General features: G+C 39.4%; 2 protein-coding genes and 1 long non-coding RNA gene across 6 annotated transcripts in view; 1 reads left to right on the top strand and 2 right to left on the bottom strand.

The window, feature by feature from the left end:
* The window catches only part of LOC148132068 (uncharacterized), a 6,188-nt gene extending 1,765 nt beyond the window's left edge, over positions 1-4,423 (bottom strand). The window contains exon 1 of the long non-coding RNA XR_015747562.1: positions 3,779-4,423. This is a non-coding gene — a long non-coding RNA (uncharacterized LOC148132068). The remainder of the gene's footprint in view (positions 1-3,778) is intronic.
* Positions 3,911-12,458, top strand: RMND5B (required for meiotic nuclear division 5 homolog B). 4 transcript variants are annotated; one of them, XM_026673360.2, is made up of 10 exons: positions 3,911-4,262; positions 4,478-4,639; positions 6,410-6,555; positions 7,587-7,721; positions 8,826-8,926; positions 9,248-9,414; positions 10,206-10,371; positions 10,437-10,539; positions 10,636-10,790; positions 11,769-12,458. In XM_026673360.2, the coding sequence occupies exons 2-10, from the start codon at positions 4,501-4,503 to the stop codon at positions 11,830-11,832; spliced, it is 1,176 nt and encodes a 391-aa protein (XP_026529145.1). In that variant the 5' UTR covers positions 3,911-4,262; positions 4,478-4,500; the 3' UTR covers positions 11,833-12,458. The 4 variants fall into 4 exon arrangements, with proteins under 4 accessions (XP_026529145.1, XP_026529147.1, XP_087811176.1 ...); XM_026673362.2 differs by having other exon boundaries at positions 3,927-4,082; XM_087955049.1 differs by having other exon boundaries at positions 4,147-4,388.
* Positions 12,402-16,108, bottom strand: NHP2 (NHP2 ribonucleoprotein). Its single transcript, XM_026673365.2, has 4 exons — positions 15,868-16,108; positions 15,678-15,747; positions 15,259-15,364; positions 12,402-13,994 (listed from the first exon to the last, which is right to left on the bottom strand). The coding sequence occupies exons 1-4, from the start codon at positions 16,025-16,027 to the stop codon at positions 13,869-13,871; spliced, it is 462 nt and encodes a 153-aa protein (XP_026529150.1). The 5' UTR covers positions 16,028-16,108; the 3' UTR covers positions 12,402-13,868.
* Between the last annotated feature and the right edge of the window lie 37 nt (positions 16,109-16,145).

Genomic DNA, 16,145 nt, shown 5'->3' with positions numbered 1-16,145 from the left:
TGGCTTGAAGTCAGCTTTACTGTATATATGCCCTAAGTCAGGGGTATCAAATTTGTGGCTCGCAGGCCGGTTGTGTCATGCATTGGCCACCCCCACCCCCATTTGAGCGAAGGGGGGGAAAGTTGCAATATGGCACGTGATGACGTTTGACACCCCTGCCCTAAGAGAAATATCACTATATAACAGATCAATGCAGAATACTGTCTTGCTATGTTCCAAATGCAAACATTATGTCAGTTTACTTAAATCTTCTTACTATTTTGGGATTGCCATTATCCAATATGGTGCATGAAATCCTTTATTAAACATGTTTGATAGTGACCAGCTTGGGGACATCTTAATATGTCTCAGATTCTATTTCTTGCTTTAATCCATGTTCACTGGTGCCACACAACTTGTCATTAGTATGCTATCTGAAGACATCACTGCCTAACATATTTCATTTTAGCTTTAAGGCATCACTGCCTACTAGTTTTCATTTTCCAGATCAGAAAAGCTATTGGCTGTTCAGTGATTTGATGGAATCTAGATGAAAATGTATCATACTAGATGCGAAACAATCCAGTTGTGTGCCAGAGTTCTTTGCTGCACAATCATCTTTGAATTATCCTGGAATATAAGCACTTAATATAATTAGAAATCCACGAAATGGTTGACCCTTACTACAGTCTCACTCTCACTATAAAAGCTTAATCTCTTAACAGGAAGTTACTTATATGGATGTGGTTAATTTTCAAGATACCAACCTAAATTAGCAAATTATAAAAGAGGACTGAAAAAAATATACTGTACATTAGATTACACTGAGCTGGATCAGTAACATACTTCCTACTATATCAAATGGTTTTTTTCTTTGCTGGTCCTAAAAAACCACAAACGCTTGTTTTTCTTGCAAGACAGCTGGTTGTTGAAATTTCTTGTTTGGTTCCCTGTGCCCACGCCAGTCCAAAATTCCTTTGGAGCCTCACTCCAAAATCCCCAGAGCAGGTTTCCACCCATCAATTAGTACTGCAGGGAGTTGAGAAGCAACCCAGGGAGGGCGGCACCAAAACTTGGCAGCTAAGCCAGAAACCAAGTTGCTTGCTCAGATGCCACAGGGAAGAGTCAAGGCGTCACAAAAAGTAACAAGGGTATTTGCCTCTTGGAACTGCTGGATAAACCAGTTTCCTGGATTCCACAGGATTGGTTCATTTCATCCAAGCAGGAAAGCCCAGGAATCTGCCAAAGATGTGAAGAGGGATGCGGTGTTATAATTCTAATCTAAAAACACTTGGTGAGCTCAGATAGTCTGATCCCTCTAGACATCTAGATCTGAACCACATTTCTCTTAGAACTGTAAGAGTAACTTGTCTGATATATCTCCTAAGTACATGCTTTTCAATTTTTTGTGCATTTCATTTGTACCGCTAGGAATTCTTAAAATCAGATTTACCTTATTTTCAAACTATATGGATGGGCTTCACCCAGCATCTTTTGTATTTTTGCTGTTCATATTCAGCAAAGATTTAGATTCTGTGTATTTGTGACAATCCAAGGTTAGACTGTGACAAACCTCATCTCTAATTACTTCAGATATTTTTCTGCTCGCTTCCCAATAGTAATAGTAGTACTACTAACAAAAGCCCTAATATAGTCTGACAAAAAAAAATACCTACGTCTGTTCTAGTAATACCAGGGACTGATATAACTAAATAAGTTTCAGTATAATTTCACTGACAACTGGGATGCCAATGTCCCTTCTATGTGGACAAATCACTGGACAGGTGGTCCTCGCTTAATGACCATTGCAGCATCTCATAGTCACATGCTCATCATTTGCAACCTTTCCAGTTAGTTTCCAATTAGCAAAGTCAATAGGGAAGCTAGTAGGAGATTGCAAGTTGTGATATGATGTTTCACTTAATGATATTGCAATCAGTATTTGACTGAGCATCAAGCAACTTAATAATAACCACAATAATGTTAATAATAATGTAATAATAACCACAATCATATACCCCTGCAAGAAGGAAACTAAATAAGAAACTTTAAGATACAGCTGTGTTAATTTTCAACTATGGGTAGATACTGTAGGTAGATAGGTAAATTGTTTGAGATATGACATATGCAGGTCTAGATTATTCAGGGAATATAGGTCAATACCAAATCTAGCTTCAACTGGAAATAGTTGGAAATTACTGTAATTTTTGCAGTAATTGGTCTAATGTGCTCTGTATTCATGACCCAAGATAATAAATCAGCCACTATATTTTGAACAGTTATTGTTTCTAAACAATACATACATGTATTACAGCAGCCAAGCTGAATATTTATTGATATGTAATTAAAATAGAAATATTTAAGGTTCACACAATCTGGTAATTTTCTAAAACAAAGAATTAACAGTTGTATTCTGGAAAAGATCCATTACAGAAAATGGCAATCTGAAAAAAAATTCCATTCTTCAGGTTGGTACAAAATAATGCCTTTATAAAATTGCCTCTCAGAAGGGCCAATCTCAACTTCTCTTCTGTTGCAACTGCCTGCTAAACTGCATTGTCCAGATTTACAACTACACCAATTGTTATATGCGTGCCAATTTGCCTTTTGCTATAACTTTGTTATTATTCATCTTCACATCTTTATCTAGTGGGAGAACATTCCCCAACCGAAACAGTGCAGCACAAAAGGAATTATAATTCCACAATTTAGTGACAACTCCTTACATTGGTTTATCTTCCACATCCATCTTGGTCAAATTCTAAGAAGGCTCCCAATTGTCTCCAAAAATGTTTGAATTGAGCAGTTCCAAGCATATTTTAACTGAGATAAAAGTAAACACTTTTAGGAAGACATCAGACTGGAAATCATTGCAAGTAGGGAGAGACCCTGATATAATTACATGGTTAACTAAAACCTACAGAATTGTATAACTATATCCTGGGTACACAATTATTTCCAGGAAAGTAAGAAATTAACAGAGAGAAACTGGCAAATAATAAATGCCCAGTTTAACAACCCTCATGATTTTCTAGAGGCTACACTGAGGAAAAATGTGAAGGTAATTTGTTTCCTGAAAACATTTTGGAATTATGCAAATGTAGTATTTGCATAAAAATGGTGCACTTCTCTCCATAAAAAAATGAACCTGTCTCTTCTTTTGGGTATCTGGTTAGAATACCGAAGCGATAGTAGTTCCAAAATGGGGTGGAGGAATATTACTGGGATGAAAGGAACACAGGATGCTTAGTGGTAAGCAAGAAGGTAACTGCTAGGAGCGATAGGATTATGAAGACACAAGGGAGGAATGTCTGTACCTCCAAGCACATACTCCAAAACATACTTTGAGCACACCTGTAACAGGTCATCAGATCTTTCCTCTGGATGGCACAGCCATACCCAAAGTACATGGTCATTTGCATACAACAGGTAATCTGAATTTAGCCCCAACATTATGGCACAGTGTTAATTTTATAGAATATTATATTTTGATGGGATGATATGAGACTGAGTAAAAAAAGAGTAAAAAAACAACAACCTTTATTCCAGGACAGGAAGTAATGACACAAAACTATTTAAATAATAGGCTGGGCTAAGACCAGTATTGGATACCAAGGGAGAAGACAAGCTATTCAGGATGTTGTGGTGCTCCCAAACTGCATGTGGGAACAGGGCCTCTATCACCAGTGAGAGGGCGAAAGCTGAAAGACTTGATCCATTTTAATTGATAATACCAAGTCTAGGACAGGTTGGGGTCACAGTACATCAAACGTTTGCCTGATCTGTTATTTCATCTTACCTGCACTGGACTCTCACTGTATAAGTAACTCCAAACTGTCTGCCGTACAAAATGGTTCACTCCAAACCTATACGTCACTTACAATTTACCTAAGCCAAAAATGGTTTGTCCCAATCAGCTGTTGCACCCTGTGTAGTTCATTCCAGGCACACCCTTCCCAATAAAAATGGTTTGCTCCATCATTAGAGAAATTTAGCAATTAGGTACGCGTAGGACGGCAGCATAAGACAAGAAGGAAGCTAATTATTAATTATTCTATTTTCTCAGATTGAAGAAAACTGACGTCTCTTTCCACGGTTCTCAGGTTAGCGTTATTTCAAGTTTCCCTCCCCCCTTTTTTCAAAGTGGCTCCATCCAATCTTCATACTGAATAGTAAAGGAACGTGCCATTCAGCGTACGGAGGGTGTCTTTCTAACCTATCGCTCGTCTGTGGTAGGAACCACCAACCACAGGGTCGATTTGTGGCGACCGCATTCCTACGGGGTGAGCCGTGACACAGGCAGAATCCCGCCCGCAAACTATTCTCTCTCTATCCCTTTAAACCGGGGCGGGGAAGGTGGATGCCCGGCTAGTTGGCCTCGTCTCCAGTTCTTCTCGTCAGCGTCGCCGGTAAGGACCTTCCGCCTCAGTCGGGGCTCGCGCCTGGAAAGGTCATCGTCGACTGTCCTGACTGAAAGCTTTTTCTCCTTCCGCTTCAGAGCGTGTCAGGCAGGCCGGGCTAATGGAGCGGTGCGCCTGCGTAGAGAGGGAGGTGGACAAAGTGCTGCAGAAGTTCCTGTGCTACGGCCAGCATTGTGAGCGAGGCCTGGAAGAGCTGCTGCGTTACGTCAGCCAGCTAAGGGAGGAGCTGGGCGCTGCAGGTACGGATGCCCCTGCCTTGGAGGCAGGGCTGCGGCCGGTTCGCATTGCCTGACAGGCGCGGGAGGGGAAGCGGTTTGGGATTGCGGTCTCCGCTTTGAACATAAAGGGCCAGGCAGATCCGGGTCTGGCTAATAATCTTGAGAGACCACCGCGGCAATGCTACACTAGAAAGTCATCGTGTAAAAGCATCCTGGAAGAACACAATGGAAAACCACGGTTATCTTGTTGCCAGAAAAGAATGCACAGAATTGATCCATGAAACTGTAGGAAGTTGAGCTTTGCTTGGGAGATTTTATGTTACGTGCTTATTGAGTTGAGTGGGCTTGCAAAATACACTTCATAAAACGAGTGAAAATTTTAACAACCTTAAGTTTGTCCTTGGTTAGATGTACAGGTTGTGAAGCCTGTTATATGAACCCAGCCCATTTAATTAATTTATGAATCAAATGTATTTGAGTAAACCCAGAAAATGAGTTAATCCAATAAAAAGTATATTCTTTGAGTCAAAACTGAGCTTGAATGAATGAATGAATGAATGATGTAATTATTGGCTGTTACAATGCAATACAATATGCAGATAATATTCAATTATCTTTCCTCCTTCAAATTCAAATGAAGCTATTGAAACGCTGTCTGTTGTTTGGAAGTTGCAAGGATCCAGATGGAGAGGAACAGGATTTAGCTCTAGCCTACCAAAACTAAGTGGCTGTAGGTTTTAGGTTCCAAAGGTCCCAAAATTGGAGAGGGTTGATCTTTGACCCTGAGCAGTCTTACCTTGCCTTGCTTGGAATCAGTGCATACTTTGGGGTCCTCCAGGACCCAGATCCAAATTGAATAACTGTCGGCAGCTGTAGCAAGGGGTGTCTTTGCATAACTTTGTTTGGTGTGCAGCTTGCACCCATTTCTGGATTGTGGACCCTGTTCATGACCACCCACATATTAGTTACCTCCCATCAGGACAATTGCAATGTGCTGTCTTTGAATATCCAGAAACTGTAATTGGTCCATTATGTGGTGATGCAAGTAGTTGTGGGCATTGCTTGTTATGCCCATCTGACACTGGCTATCAATAGCATTCTTTTTTTTTTTTTTAATAAATAATTTTTATTAATTTTCTTTTCTTTTTTTACATCGTAAAACATCATGGTATCAACAATGTTCTTGGCATCTATACAAGATTTTGATTTAAATATCGTAATAAATTATATTGCGTTTATCTACTATTAGGTATGGAAAACACCAAATACTCCTAATGAAGGGCTATCAATAGCATTCTAGGTGCAATTCAGTGTGCTGATTGACCTTTATGACATAGGACATAGGACCTTTATGTAAGGTCCTTTATGACATAGGACTGGCTTATTTGGCAACTATTTCCTCCCAAGGGTATTGCCCTGTCCCTATAGGCCATACTCTGACCTGGGCCTTCTTTGAAACAGTGCCATCTCTTGGGGCCCAGGAGGTATACTTTCTCTGTTCTATTATACAACAACTGGTTTATTTTCATTGCTGTCTTCCCTTAATTTCCACAATTGAATTCCAAGATACTTGTGAACAGGTGTTGAAAAAATGTTGAGTATGAAAATATTACTATTATGTGGAACTGAATTACATCTAATGGTGCCTTTCCCCAAATGTGAAATACCTGCAGGTGAGGATACCATAAAATACCTTCACCTATTTATGTCAAATGAAAGTTGCAAGTAAGCACAGACTGAGCATTTAAGGGGATGTCTAAAAGTTAAATGCCACTGCTTTTCCTACTATAGCCTTGCAGCGAGGACCTCTTTCTGCTACACTCTCCCTCGTTATGTCTCAATGCTGTAAGAAGATTAAGGACACTGTTCAAAACTTAGCTTCAGATCACAAAGATATTCACAGCAGTATCTCCCGCGTGGGCAAAGCAATAGATAGAGTGAGTATCTTCCACTAATTTAGGGGTGGGTGGGCGTTGGAACAAGAAGGAAATTGCTTTGGATTTTAAATTGGGAGCCATGAGAGTAGATGTTACCTCAATGATTATATCTTTTATGCTGTTGATTTTGGAATGCTGATGAACTAGTGAAATATGCATGTTCTATTATTTCGTTCTTTGGTAGCATAAACACTCATTTAGTACAGTACAAGAAAGCTCTTGCTCTGTTTTCTCAATCTTCATAAGCATTGTATTTTCTTCATATTATACTGAATCTAGAATATTGCATGAAAAATGGTCCAAGAGGTATGCAAGCAAATGGTTCTCCTAAATGTGACTACAGGTAGTCTTCATTTAGGGACTGCCTCATTTAGTGACCATTTGCAATCATAGCAGTGAAGAAAAAGTATCTTTTTGACCAATCCTTGCATTTACGACCTTTGCACGTCTGTAAAGCAAATGAAAGTTTATGAAGTAAGATCATAAACACTGATGTAGTTTCACTTAGCAATGGCTTCAAGTAATGATCAAGTTGCCAGTCCCAACTGTAGTTGCTAAATAAGAATTACCCATATTATGTAAAGTTGCTACCCATATTGTTTGTTGAATGCCAAATACTTGTGAAGTGTGGGCTTCTTTTATCAGAAATTAATTAATAAAGAAGCAATTTGGTTTTGAGTCATCACTGGGAATAAAAATATTAAGGGCATTAAAGTAAAGGTATATGAGGTGGGACCTGTGAACGAGAATCTCCTATATTTTGGTACAGTAGAGAAATATGTTCAACTGTTCATATCGAACATCAATTTATACTGTTTATAAGAGAGAAGCTTATTCTCATTTGACGACTACCTATTTTTCATTATAGATGGTATGGCATCTTTTAAATTGCTAGAATAATAATTTACCTTATCTTTACACCATATTTACATACTTAAAGATAAGGCAAGTTATCATTCTGGCAAGTTACTTTGCTTCTTTTCTGAAATGCAGATTGAAGGATCAACTGCTTCTCTTTCATTTTGTTCCAGAATTTTGATGCTGATTTGTGTGGCATTGTCCCTGCTCTGGTCTGGGAAACTCAAGAGAAACAGATCCTGGTATTGGCAATTATAGAACATCTCTATCAACAAGGAATGCTGGGGGTGGCTGAAGAACTGTGTCAGGTACTAATCTCTTTAATGACAGAAAATTTTGCATGGTATACAGGAAGTCCTCACTTACCAACTACAGTTGGGACTGTGAGCCCTGTCGCTATGTGGTTGTAAAACAAATCACCACAGATCATTAAGCCGACATCATGTGGCTGCAATTTGTGACTTCCTGCTGGCTTCCCAATTGACATTGCTTATGTTATGAAGGTCACAAATGGTAATTACATGATTATGGGACTCTGCAACTATCAGAAATGTGTGCTAGTTGCCAAGAAACCAAATAATGATCATGTGACAATGACTGCAACTTTGAAAACTAGCTTAAATCTCCTTGGTCAGCTCCACTGTAACTTTGAACAGTTATAACTTTGAACTAATGGTCAGTAAGCAAGGACTATGTATAATACATAATGGTTGTAATCCTACATTATGTTATACTTTTTGATATATGCTTCAGTTAGGTTATTCAATTCTGCTGGCCACAAATTTACTTTCTTGCCTACAGTACCAAAGAAGCACCTGACCCAATTACTCTCTTCTGTTGTATATCTTTTTTGTCCCTTCTGAAATGGCTATAGGTAGTTCCTGACATATTACTGTAATTGGGCCCAGAATTATAGTCATAAGTCATTGCAGTCATAGGTTGAGGCATCATGTGACTAGACATGATTTTTTTTTTGGACATATTTTGTAGCACTTGTTAAGCAAACACCATGCTCATTAAGCAAATCCATTTTCCCCAGATGCATTTTTTTGCCAGAAACTGGAAGTAAACACTGGAAAACAGCAGAGTTCATAGCAAATTGTGGTGATGTGATCGTGAGATGCTCAAATGGCCGTAAAGGTGAGCCACTTGCCAAGCACTCAAAATGCGATCATGTCACCGTGGGGGGGATTATGGCCATCGCAACTTCAAAACTGGCTTTTAAGTAGCTTTTGAGGGGGTCCATCGTAACTTTGAATAGTCATTAAGCAACCAGTCGTAAGTCGAGGTTTACCCATAATGTTTATTTGAACCTCCATCTGCAGATATTTCCATTTCTTGCCTGCTCCTTTATTTTCAGGAGAGGGCAAGACAATTTGTTTTTCAATCAACTTCTGGTTTTTCCATGGCAGGAATCAACTGTGAGTGTGGATGTAGATTTCAAAAAACCATTCCTGGAACTGAACAGCATTCTGGAAGCTCTGCACAAACAAGACTTGGGACCTGCTCTGAGGTAAGTCTTTAGAACAGCGCACTGTTTTCCTTTGGGGAATCCTGTTTCTTTTCTTCCTGTAATTCCTAATCTGGTTATTTTAGTTTAGGTTTTTAATTTACTTTGATTAGTTTTTAATTACTTTTTACGATGCTTTGTTTCTCATCTATGAAATCTAGTACATTTCTGAGATTTCGCTTAAAAACAAGCTGCCAGTATTCATAACCTCCTGTAGCCGATATGTGAGTTTGGATCATTGCCATGTCTTTTTTTCATTATAATTACTCTGAGGACAGTTCCTTTATAGACTCTGGTGCTGAGGGAATAATGTACCTTGCCTAGCTGGGCAGTCTTCCACAGGCAGCAGCTGGCCGATCTGAACAGTACTCTGGAGTTTCAGCTGCATCGGCTCCATTTCATCAGACTTCTTTCTGGCGGGCCCGGCAAGGAGTTGGAGGCCCTGAGCTATGCACGTCACTTTCAACCCTTTGCCCACTTACACAAGCAAGGTGGGGCACTTTTTCCTTGGATTCTGCTTTCTTGTCATGAATTGATACTTCTTTCCTAGGTCTGTTGGGCTCTGCTCAGCATCCTTGACAAAGATAAAATAACATATTTTATTTGTATTATGATGGGTTTTTTGTAGTGTTTCTTTATAGTTGCCAGAACTGCTGGCTTCCATTACTGGCTTTGTTGCTTCAAACAACTCTTAATGCTGAAGAATATTGGAATCTCATTATTCCCCTTTTCTCTCCAACCCAATGGGATCCTGGAGTGTGTGTAAAGGGACTGAGCCTGTTCATGTCTCAGCAGGGTACCTGTCTGAGAACTAAAAAAAAAAAAAAAACCAGGACCAAATTTGGTGTGGTGTGAAAAGCTGACAAAAGATCAAGCTTCAAAATGGTCTGATCCAGCTTGGGCCTTTGAAGAAAGGCATTCCAGAAAACTTCGCCTTCATTCAATTCATATGGGAGAAGCAGCTGGGCAGCCCTTGGAATGCTACCAGCTGCTCCATTATTAAGCCTCACCTTCCTCCCTCCTGGTCATGTGGTTGAGTGCAGCTGGTATGAAGGGGTAGAAAAGAATTCCAGAAACTATGCTCTGCGTGCTTTCTCTTCCCAGTTTTAATAGGAGAGGTAATCTAAACTGTTGAATTCCTTGATTCAAAACAAAGGAATCATCTCCTCAGCCTGTTCATTTGTGTTGTCACCAGTTTCTTACAATTCGCTCTGAAATAGGCCTAGGTGGCCTTAATGAAGGTTATTCACTGAAATGGCACTTCCTGTATCTTGCTGAACAGAGATCCAAGTGATGATGGGAAGTCTGGTATACCTACGCTTAGGCCTTCAGAATTCTCCATATAGGCATCTACTGGATGAAAGTCATTGGACAGAGATTTGTGAGACTTTCACTCGTGATGCGTGTTCCTTGCTGGGTCTCTCAGTGGAGTCGCCTCTCAGCGTCAGGTAAAGCTTCATACAGGTGGGATTGGGGGCTGTACTGGGCAGCACTGAGCATTCTGTCTCTGCAGTTTTGCCGCAGGGTGTGTAGCGTTGCCAGTTTTGATGAACATCAAGGCTGTGATTGAGCAGAGACAATGCACGGGTGTCTGGAGCCACAAGGATGAGCTGCCCGTGAGTCACTTACCCGTTCTGGGGAAGGAACTGTAAGATGTATTGGGATTTTTGCTGAAAATAGAACTACATGCTAAAGTTAACTTTTCTTAACAGATTGAAGTTGAGCTAGGAATGAAATGCTGGTATCATTCAGTCTTTGCATGTCCCATCCTGCGCCAACAGACCACAGATTCCAATCCACCTATCAAGTTGATTTGTGGACATGTTATTTCTAGAGATGCTCTCAACAAGCTTATCAATGGAGGGAAGTGAGTGATTTTCATCAAATCTTGCTATCTCAATGAAAGTTATGGGGTTAGTAGATGATGATTGCCTGAACTATTTCAATTTCCATATTGCAGTTAGATCAGGGGTGTCAAACTCAATTTCATTGAGGGCCGCATCAGGGCTGTGGTTGACCTTGCGTGACTGGGGGGCCATAGCCAACTGGGTGGCTGTGGCCAGCTTGACACCACTCATGCTGACATGTTTCCTCTTCACACTGGGTAGACCCGGCTGAAGCAACATTTTCCAGGTTGGCCCCATGGGCTGGATCCAACCGCCTTGTGTTCGACACCCGAGTTAGATCATATACTTTATTCATCCCATATTTATACATGCAATACCATGTAGATTTAGTAAAACTTTTTCCCCAAAATATACTACTACATACTATGGCTAGCTACATTGTGTCTGCTACCTTCAGTTCAATTGTTGAACAAGGCTATTTTAAGAACTCTAAATGAAAGTTTTTCAAACTTGGAGACTTTAAGATGTGTGGGCTTCATTTCTCAGAATTCCCCAGCCACATACCATTTGGGGAATTCTGGGAGTTGAGGTTCATACATCTTAAAAGGAATGACTGTCTGACATTACTGGAGCCAAATCTAGATTTTTTAAAAATTAATATTGGGTCAAAAATAGAACCAAATTTGGTGAATATTAAGATTTCTATCCTGCTTTTTCTTCAGAAACTCAAGACATGTAGTGCTTTCATTTTTCATAACGAACATTGAAGTAAACTGGGCCAAGAACAAGCCCAAAGTCACCCAGCAAAGCTTCTGTAAGACTATACTTGACTTGGATGTCTGTGGTACCAGCACAATCCCGCCAATACTTTTATATAATAGAACTTGCTGCCAGTTTTCCAGGAGTGGGGGGCGGATCACCTTCATATTTGTTACAAAAGAAGTTTCTGGTAAGGATTTCAAAGTCCTGATTTGATTCTTTTTTGTTACATTTTGCAGACTGAAGTGTCCATATTGCCCCATGGAACAAAACCCAGCAGATGGAAAACGTCTCATCTTTTGATAATGGCAAGACTTGTTATGAAATAGGCTCTTCAAATACAGCAGTTGTGTGCAAGCAGAACTCTATAAGGTCCTGCTTAATATAACAGCTGCTATACAATGGAAGCTGATTAGTTTAGTGGGCCAGACAAAAACTTCCCAGGTTGAGGCAATGCAATATCCTGTACATATACTCCGTGTCTGCCTGTTTTGGGCTTCATCCTGGCAGCTTCAACAGGCAATGCTCCTGATATAGAGTTTATCCTGTCCCTAGTCACAATTCTGTTTCTTGTTGGATTATACCACAAGTGCTGTATGTGGAGCTGCTATCCCTACTTTTAATGCTTACAGATTACCAAATTCTTGAAAACAGAAGTATGTTTCAGAAAAATGCAATATATCTGTGGTAAGAAAAGCATGTGGGGAATCCAGCTTACTCTTGAAGAAAAATGTCAAGTAAATTAGAATGGAAATGAGGAACAGTTGTAGGCTTGCTGGTGTTTCCTAACATTTTAAGTCAGCCTCTTTATACAGTATTGTTCTTCAGAGACTAAGAGATGAGTAATTATACAATGGAATATTTCCTTAGAATATGAATACAAATACACGATGATTTATTTAAGTAAAGAAATAAAAGCTCAAAAGCCAGGATTGATTTTCCTCCTTATATAAACAATTTATAGCATCAGAGCATATACTATTTAAATATGGTAAATCTAAAACCTGTATAGGTAATGAACAAGTTTGGTGTTAACAGCTTGTAATAAAATGTTGCATTTTGTGTATGTAAAAGGGATTTTAAATCTGCCTTTGAGATATTAATTTAGAGACATCCTTAGGCATAGATTATTCCTAATATCCAGGATTGGTATTCTCATGGACTAATCTTAAAAGCTTTCCTCAAAGTTACAGCTCTTTAGAAATAATTTTGGACAGTGCCAGCATTATTTTAACTTGGAGGCGTCAAGTAAGAAGTAGTGCTTACAACTTGCACTTTACAAAATGAGGTTGCCTTTTTCTGAAGCAAAACCTGTACTGACCTAGAGAAAGGATAATTGAAAAAAAATCAATTGCCACTATAGCCTTTAAGAGTAGCCAGAGGCTTGCTGCATGTGTTCTCAGTTCCATCAAATTTTGTACATATCAGACATCTAAAGGGGGCAGCAGGCAACATAGAAACAAATAACATGCTTTGCATGTTACCATACAATGCAATACCTACAAAATTATATTTATCTTCAGTGTAAGACTAATTTGTATAAAGAAACTTAGTCTAGCTCGTCTAGGGCTGGATTTTTTTTTTGGAGAATGCTTCATATTTGCTTCTGCAGTTCAGTATGATCTAGTTAACAAGAGCTGAAATAACACTGCCCTTCAATAAAGGCTATAGATGACTTGTATTTTTAAAATGTTCAATAGCATTTCTGTCTGCATAAAGGAGGCAAGAGATGTTCTCTACCCCAAGCAACACAGAACACAACTTGAAGGTACTTTGGAGCACCTTTTGGGCACCAGAGACCGGTTCTGTGGATAGAGGTTTTTCCGCAGACCAGAGAGGGCATGTAATGCCTGCATCCCACGGATGGGACTTTGCTTGTTTTTGCGGGACCAGTTGCTGGCATGCTGTGGACTGGTACCGGTCCACAGACCAGGGGATGGGGACTCCTGCTTTGGAATAAGAATAAGATCGTGTGATATTAAAGACTATAGTATATTGAATTGCATAAGACCAATATATCTACAAATCTTTTTATTATTTAACAGTTCCTTTATGCTAATGGTGTAGAATTCTTTTAGGACTGAACATCGGGCAACATTTTAATACAAATTTCCAGCAAGAATTGCCACCAAAACTCTTTAAAAAAAATACATGATTACAGCATGGCTGCCATGGTTCCTGGGCTCTCAGTAGGTTGTTATATTCCTCAATGCAACAATCCAGGCCAACTGTCGTATCAAACTGGCACGAAACTGATATTTAATCACATAAAGCCTATAGAATCCAGTATACCATATCATATATCTTGGAGTCTAAATAGCATCTGTTATCAATGTTCTTCACAAAGGAAGTGGAAGAGCCTCCACTTCCTCTAAGCACTCATTGTAAGCTTCTTGATAGTCCTCATGAGCCTTTATCATGATAACGCAGGTTGGGCGTTTTGAGCCTGCTGCTGCTCCCAAATCCTGAATGCAAAAGAAGAAAAGGATTCAGTTTCTTGGATCACACATAGAAGTCTCCCTTTTTTCAGCACAGGCTACTCATGCGTATTTCAAGAAACAAACTAAACAAACCCAGTACTTTAGAAATTTGATTTTAGCCCTCCTCAGGGTGAAGATCTAACTTCTATAAAGCTTAATTCAGCAACCACACTGCAAACATCTAAGAAATGGAAACCAAATTTCAACAACTTGAGAATACATAAGGCTTACCTAATGCCTCAGAGTTCACCCTCTTGATGTGAGACAAAATGATCTTCCTAAGGTATTAAAATTTAACAAATAATTTAAAGGAAATAGATATTAGGGATTCCTATGTTTTTGTATGACCTTATTTACAAACCTTATGCAAAAAGTAGCTTAAAATTTAACCTGGCACCTGCAGGACAAAATACATGGGTGTTAAATTCTTAAATTATCACTTCCCTGTCATTTCAACTTCTGAGCTCATGTTAGGAAAGAATTCTGAGAGACCTCAAACTTAACTGGCCTCTCATAACCTCAAGGTATTAACAAAATATGGTACTGAAGTGTTTAAATATGACGTGTACCACTTTTTAGCTGTTTTATTAAAATTCATGTATTAGTATCATATTCAACAGTTGGACATGATTATGCTGAAACTATATCTGGCATTATAAGGATCCATAGCCTGAATATCTAATATTCACTTTTTAGCCAGATTCAAACACTAAGCAATAATTTCATCTTGTAGTGCCTATTGTATAAATGCAAATGCCATTTGTCAGGGGTGTCAAACTTGTGTCAGGTTGTCGTCACACATTTTTCCCATTTGTGGAGCTGGGGTGGGCATGACCTGCATGTGATGGATTCGGTCCATAGGCCACCAGTTTGACATATATTATTCAGCAAGCCATCTATCAAATGAATCTAGCTTCTGAATGTTAATATTGTTATTGCACCCACTTGTTATATATTTAAGTCACAACTGAAAAGATACAAAATAACATACAAAAGTTTTATAAACTATTACTGGGACTTTTAATAATCAGTGACATCAGTGTCATGGAATTGAAAGAGTAGAGACTAGTAGTAGTTTTTGAGAAAAACTAAGTATCCATATCTAAGTATCTGAGACTTTGTTTACATAGGAAAATAAAATTATCATGTGAGACAAAATGCTATTGATTTTTTTTGTCCCATCTCATACACTCATTACTTTCTCAAGGACCAGCAAGAAGAAAACCTCTTTCCTTTAACCAATTATTACCGTTTTAGAAGGAATATATACATAGGGAAGACTCCTGTCTTCACACATGACGGGGATGTGGCAATAAACATCAATAGGCAATGTATCTCCTGCAAGAACTGTGATTCTATGAGAAACCAGACAAATAATGTTGGTTAGACATTGGGGACTAGTGAAACAAATTTCAAAATAATGGAAAATCTCAAATAAGTTTCTTACGGCAATCACAGAAAAGTATGTCTCTAATTTGCTCAGAATGTAACAGCCCTAGTTTCTCCTGAACTTTGTATAGAAAAAGCTAATTTAAGCATTTATATTCTCATAGACTTAAAATTGTTTTGTTTAGACCAAAATACACTAGAGCAGTTACTTTAAGCGGAAATACGGAGATTAACTGCTCACAAGTAGATTCCATCGACCGGAGCATCACAGCTTCTTACCCCTTTTCGCCTTTGTTGATGAATTTCTGGACTTCTTTCACCCCCCGCCGGATCTGTTTAAACTTCGATGCTACAAAATAAAATGCGAGAGCTTTCAGGAAGACCTCTCCCCAAGAGGCAGTAAAGCTCGAAACGGGAGTCCATCACAGCCCACCCGGGAAGGGCTCACCCACCCACCAATCGCACGCACCTTTTTTGATGCACTTGTAGAGTTTGCGGGTGAGCTTACGAGAGGCTAACGGCCGCGCTATAGCATTTACGTTTGCTACTAGTTCGTGGTACGACCGTTCTGGGGTTGTTGCCTCGGTCTCCGGCGCTTCCTCGGGTTCCTGGTGCTTGACTCGACCCATAGCCGCAATCCGAAGAAGCTAGAGACCCACGCGACACTTCAAGCCCCAGTCGCCTATTTCCGCTTCCGTTCTCAGAGCACTGGATACACACACCCCGGAAACCAACCATAGAGATTTT

The sequence above is a fragment of the Notechis scutatus genome, chromosome 2, assembly GCF_049901735.1.
Source record: "Notechis scutatus isolate UNSWTSFEM ecotype Mainland chromosome 2, rNotScu1.2, whole genome shotgun sequence".
NCBI lineage: Eukaryota > Metazoa > Chordata > Lepidosauria > Squamata > Elapidae > Notechis > Notechis scutatus.
This window is presented reverse-complemented; position numbering and strand designations above follow the sequence as displayed.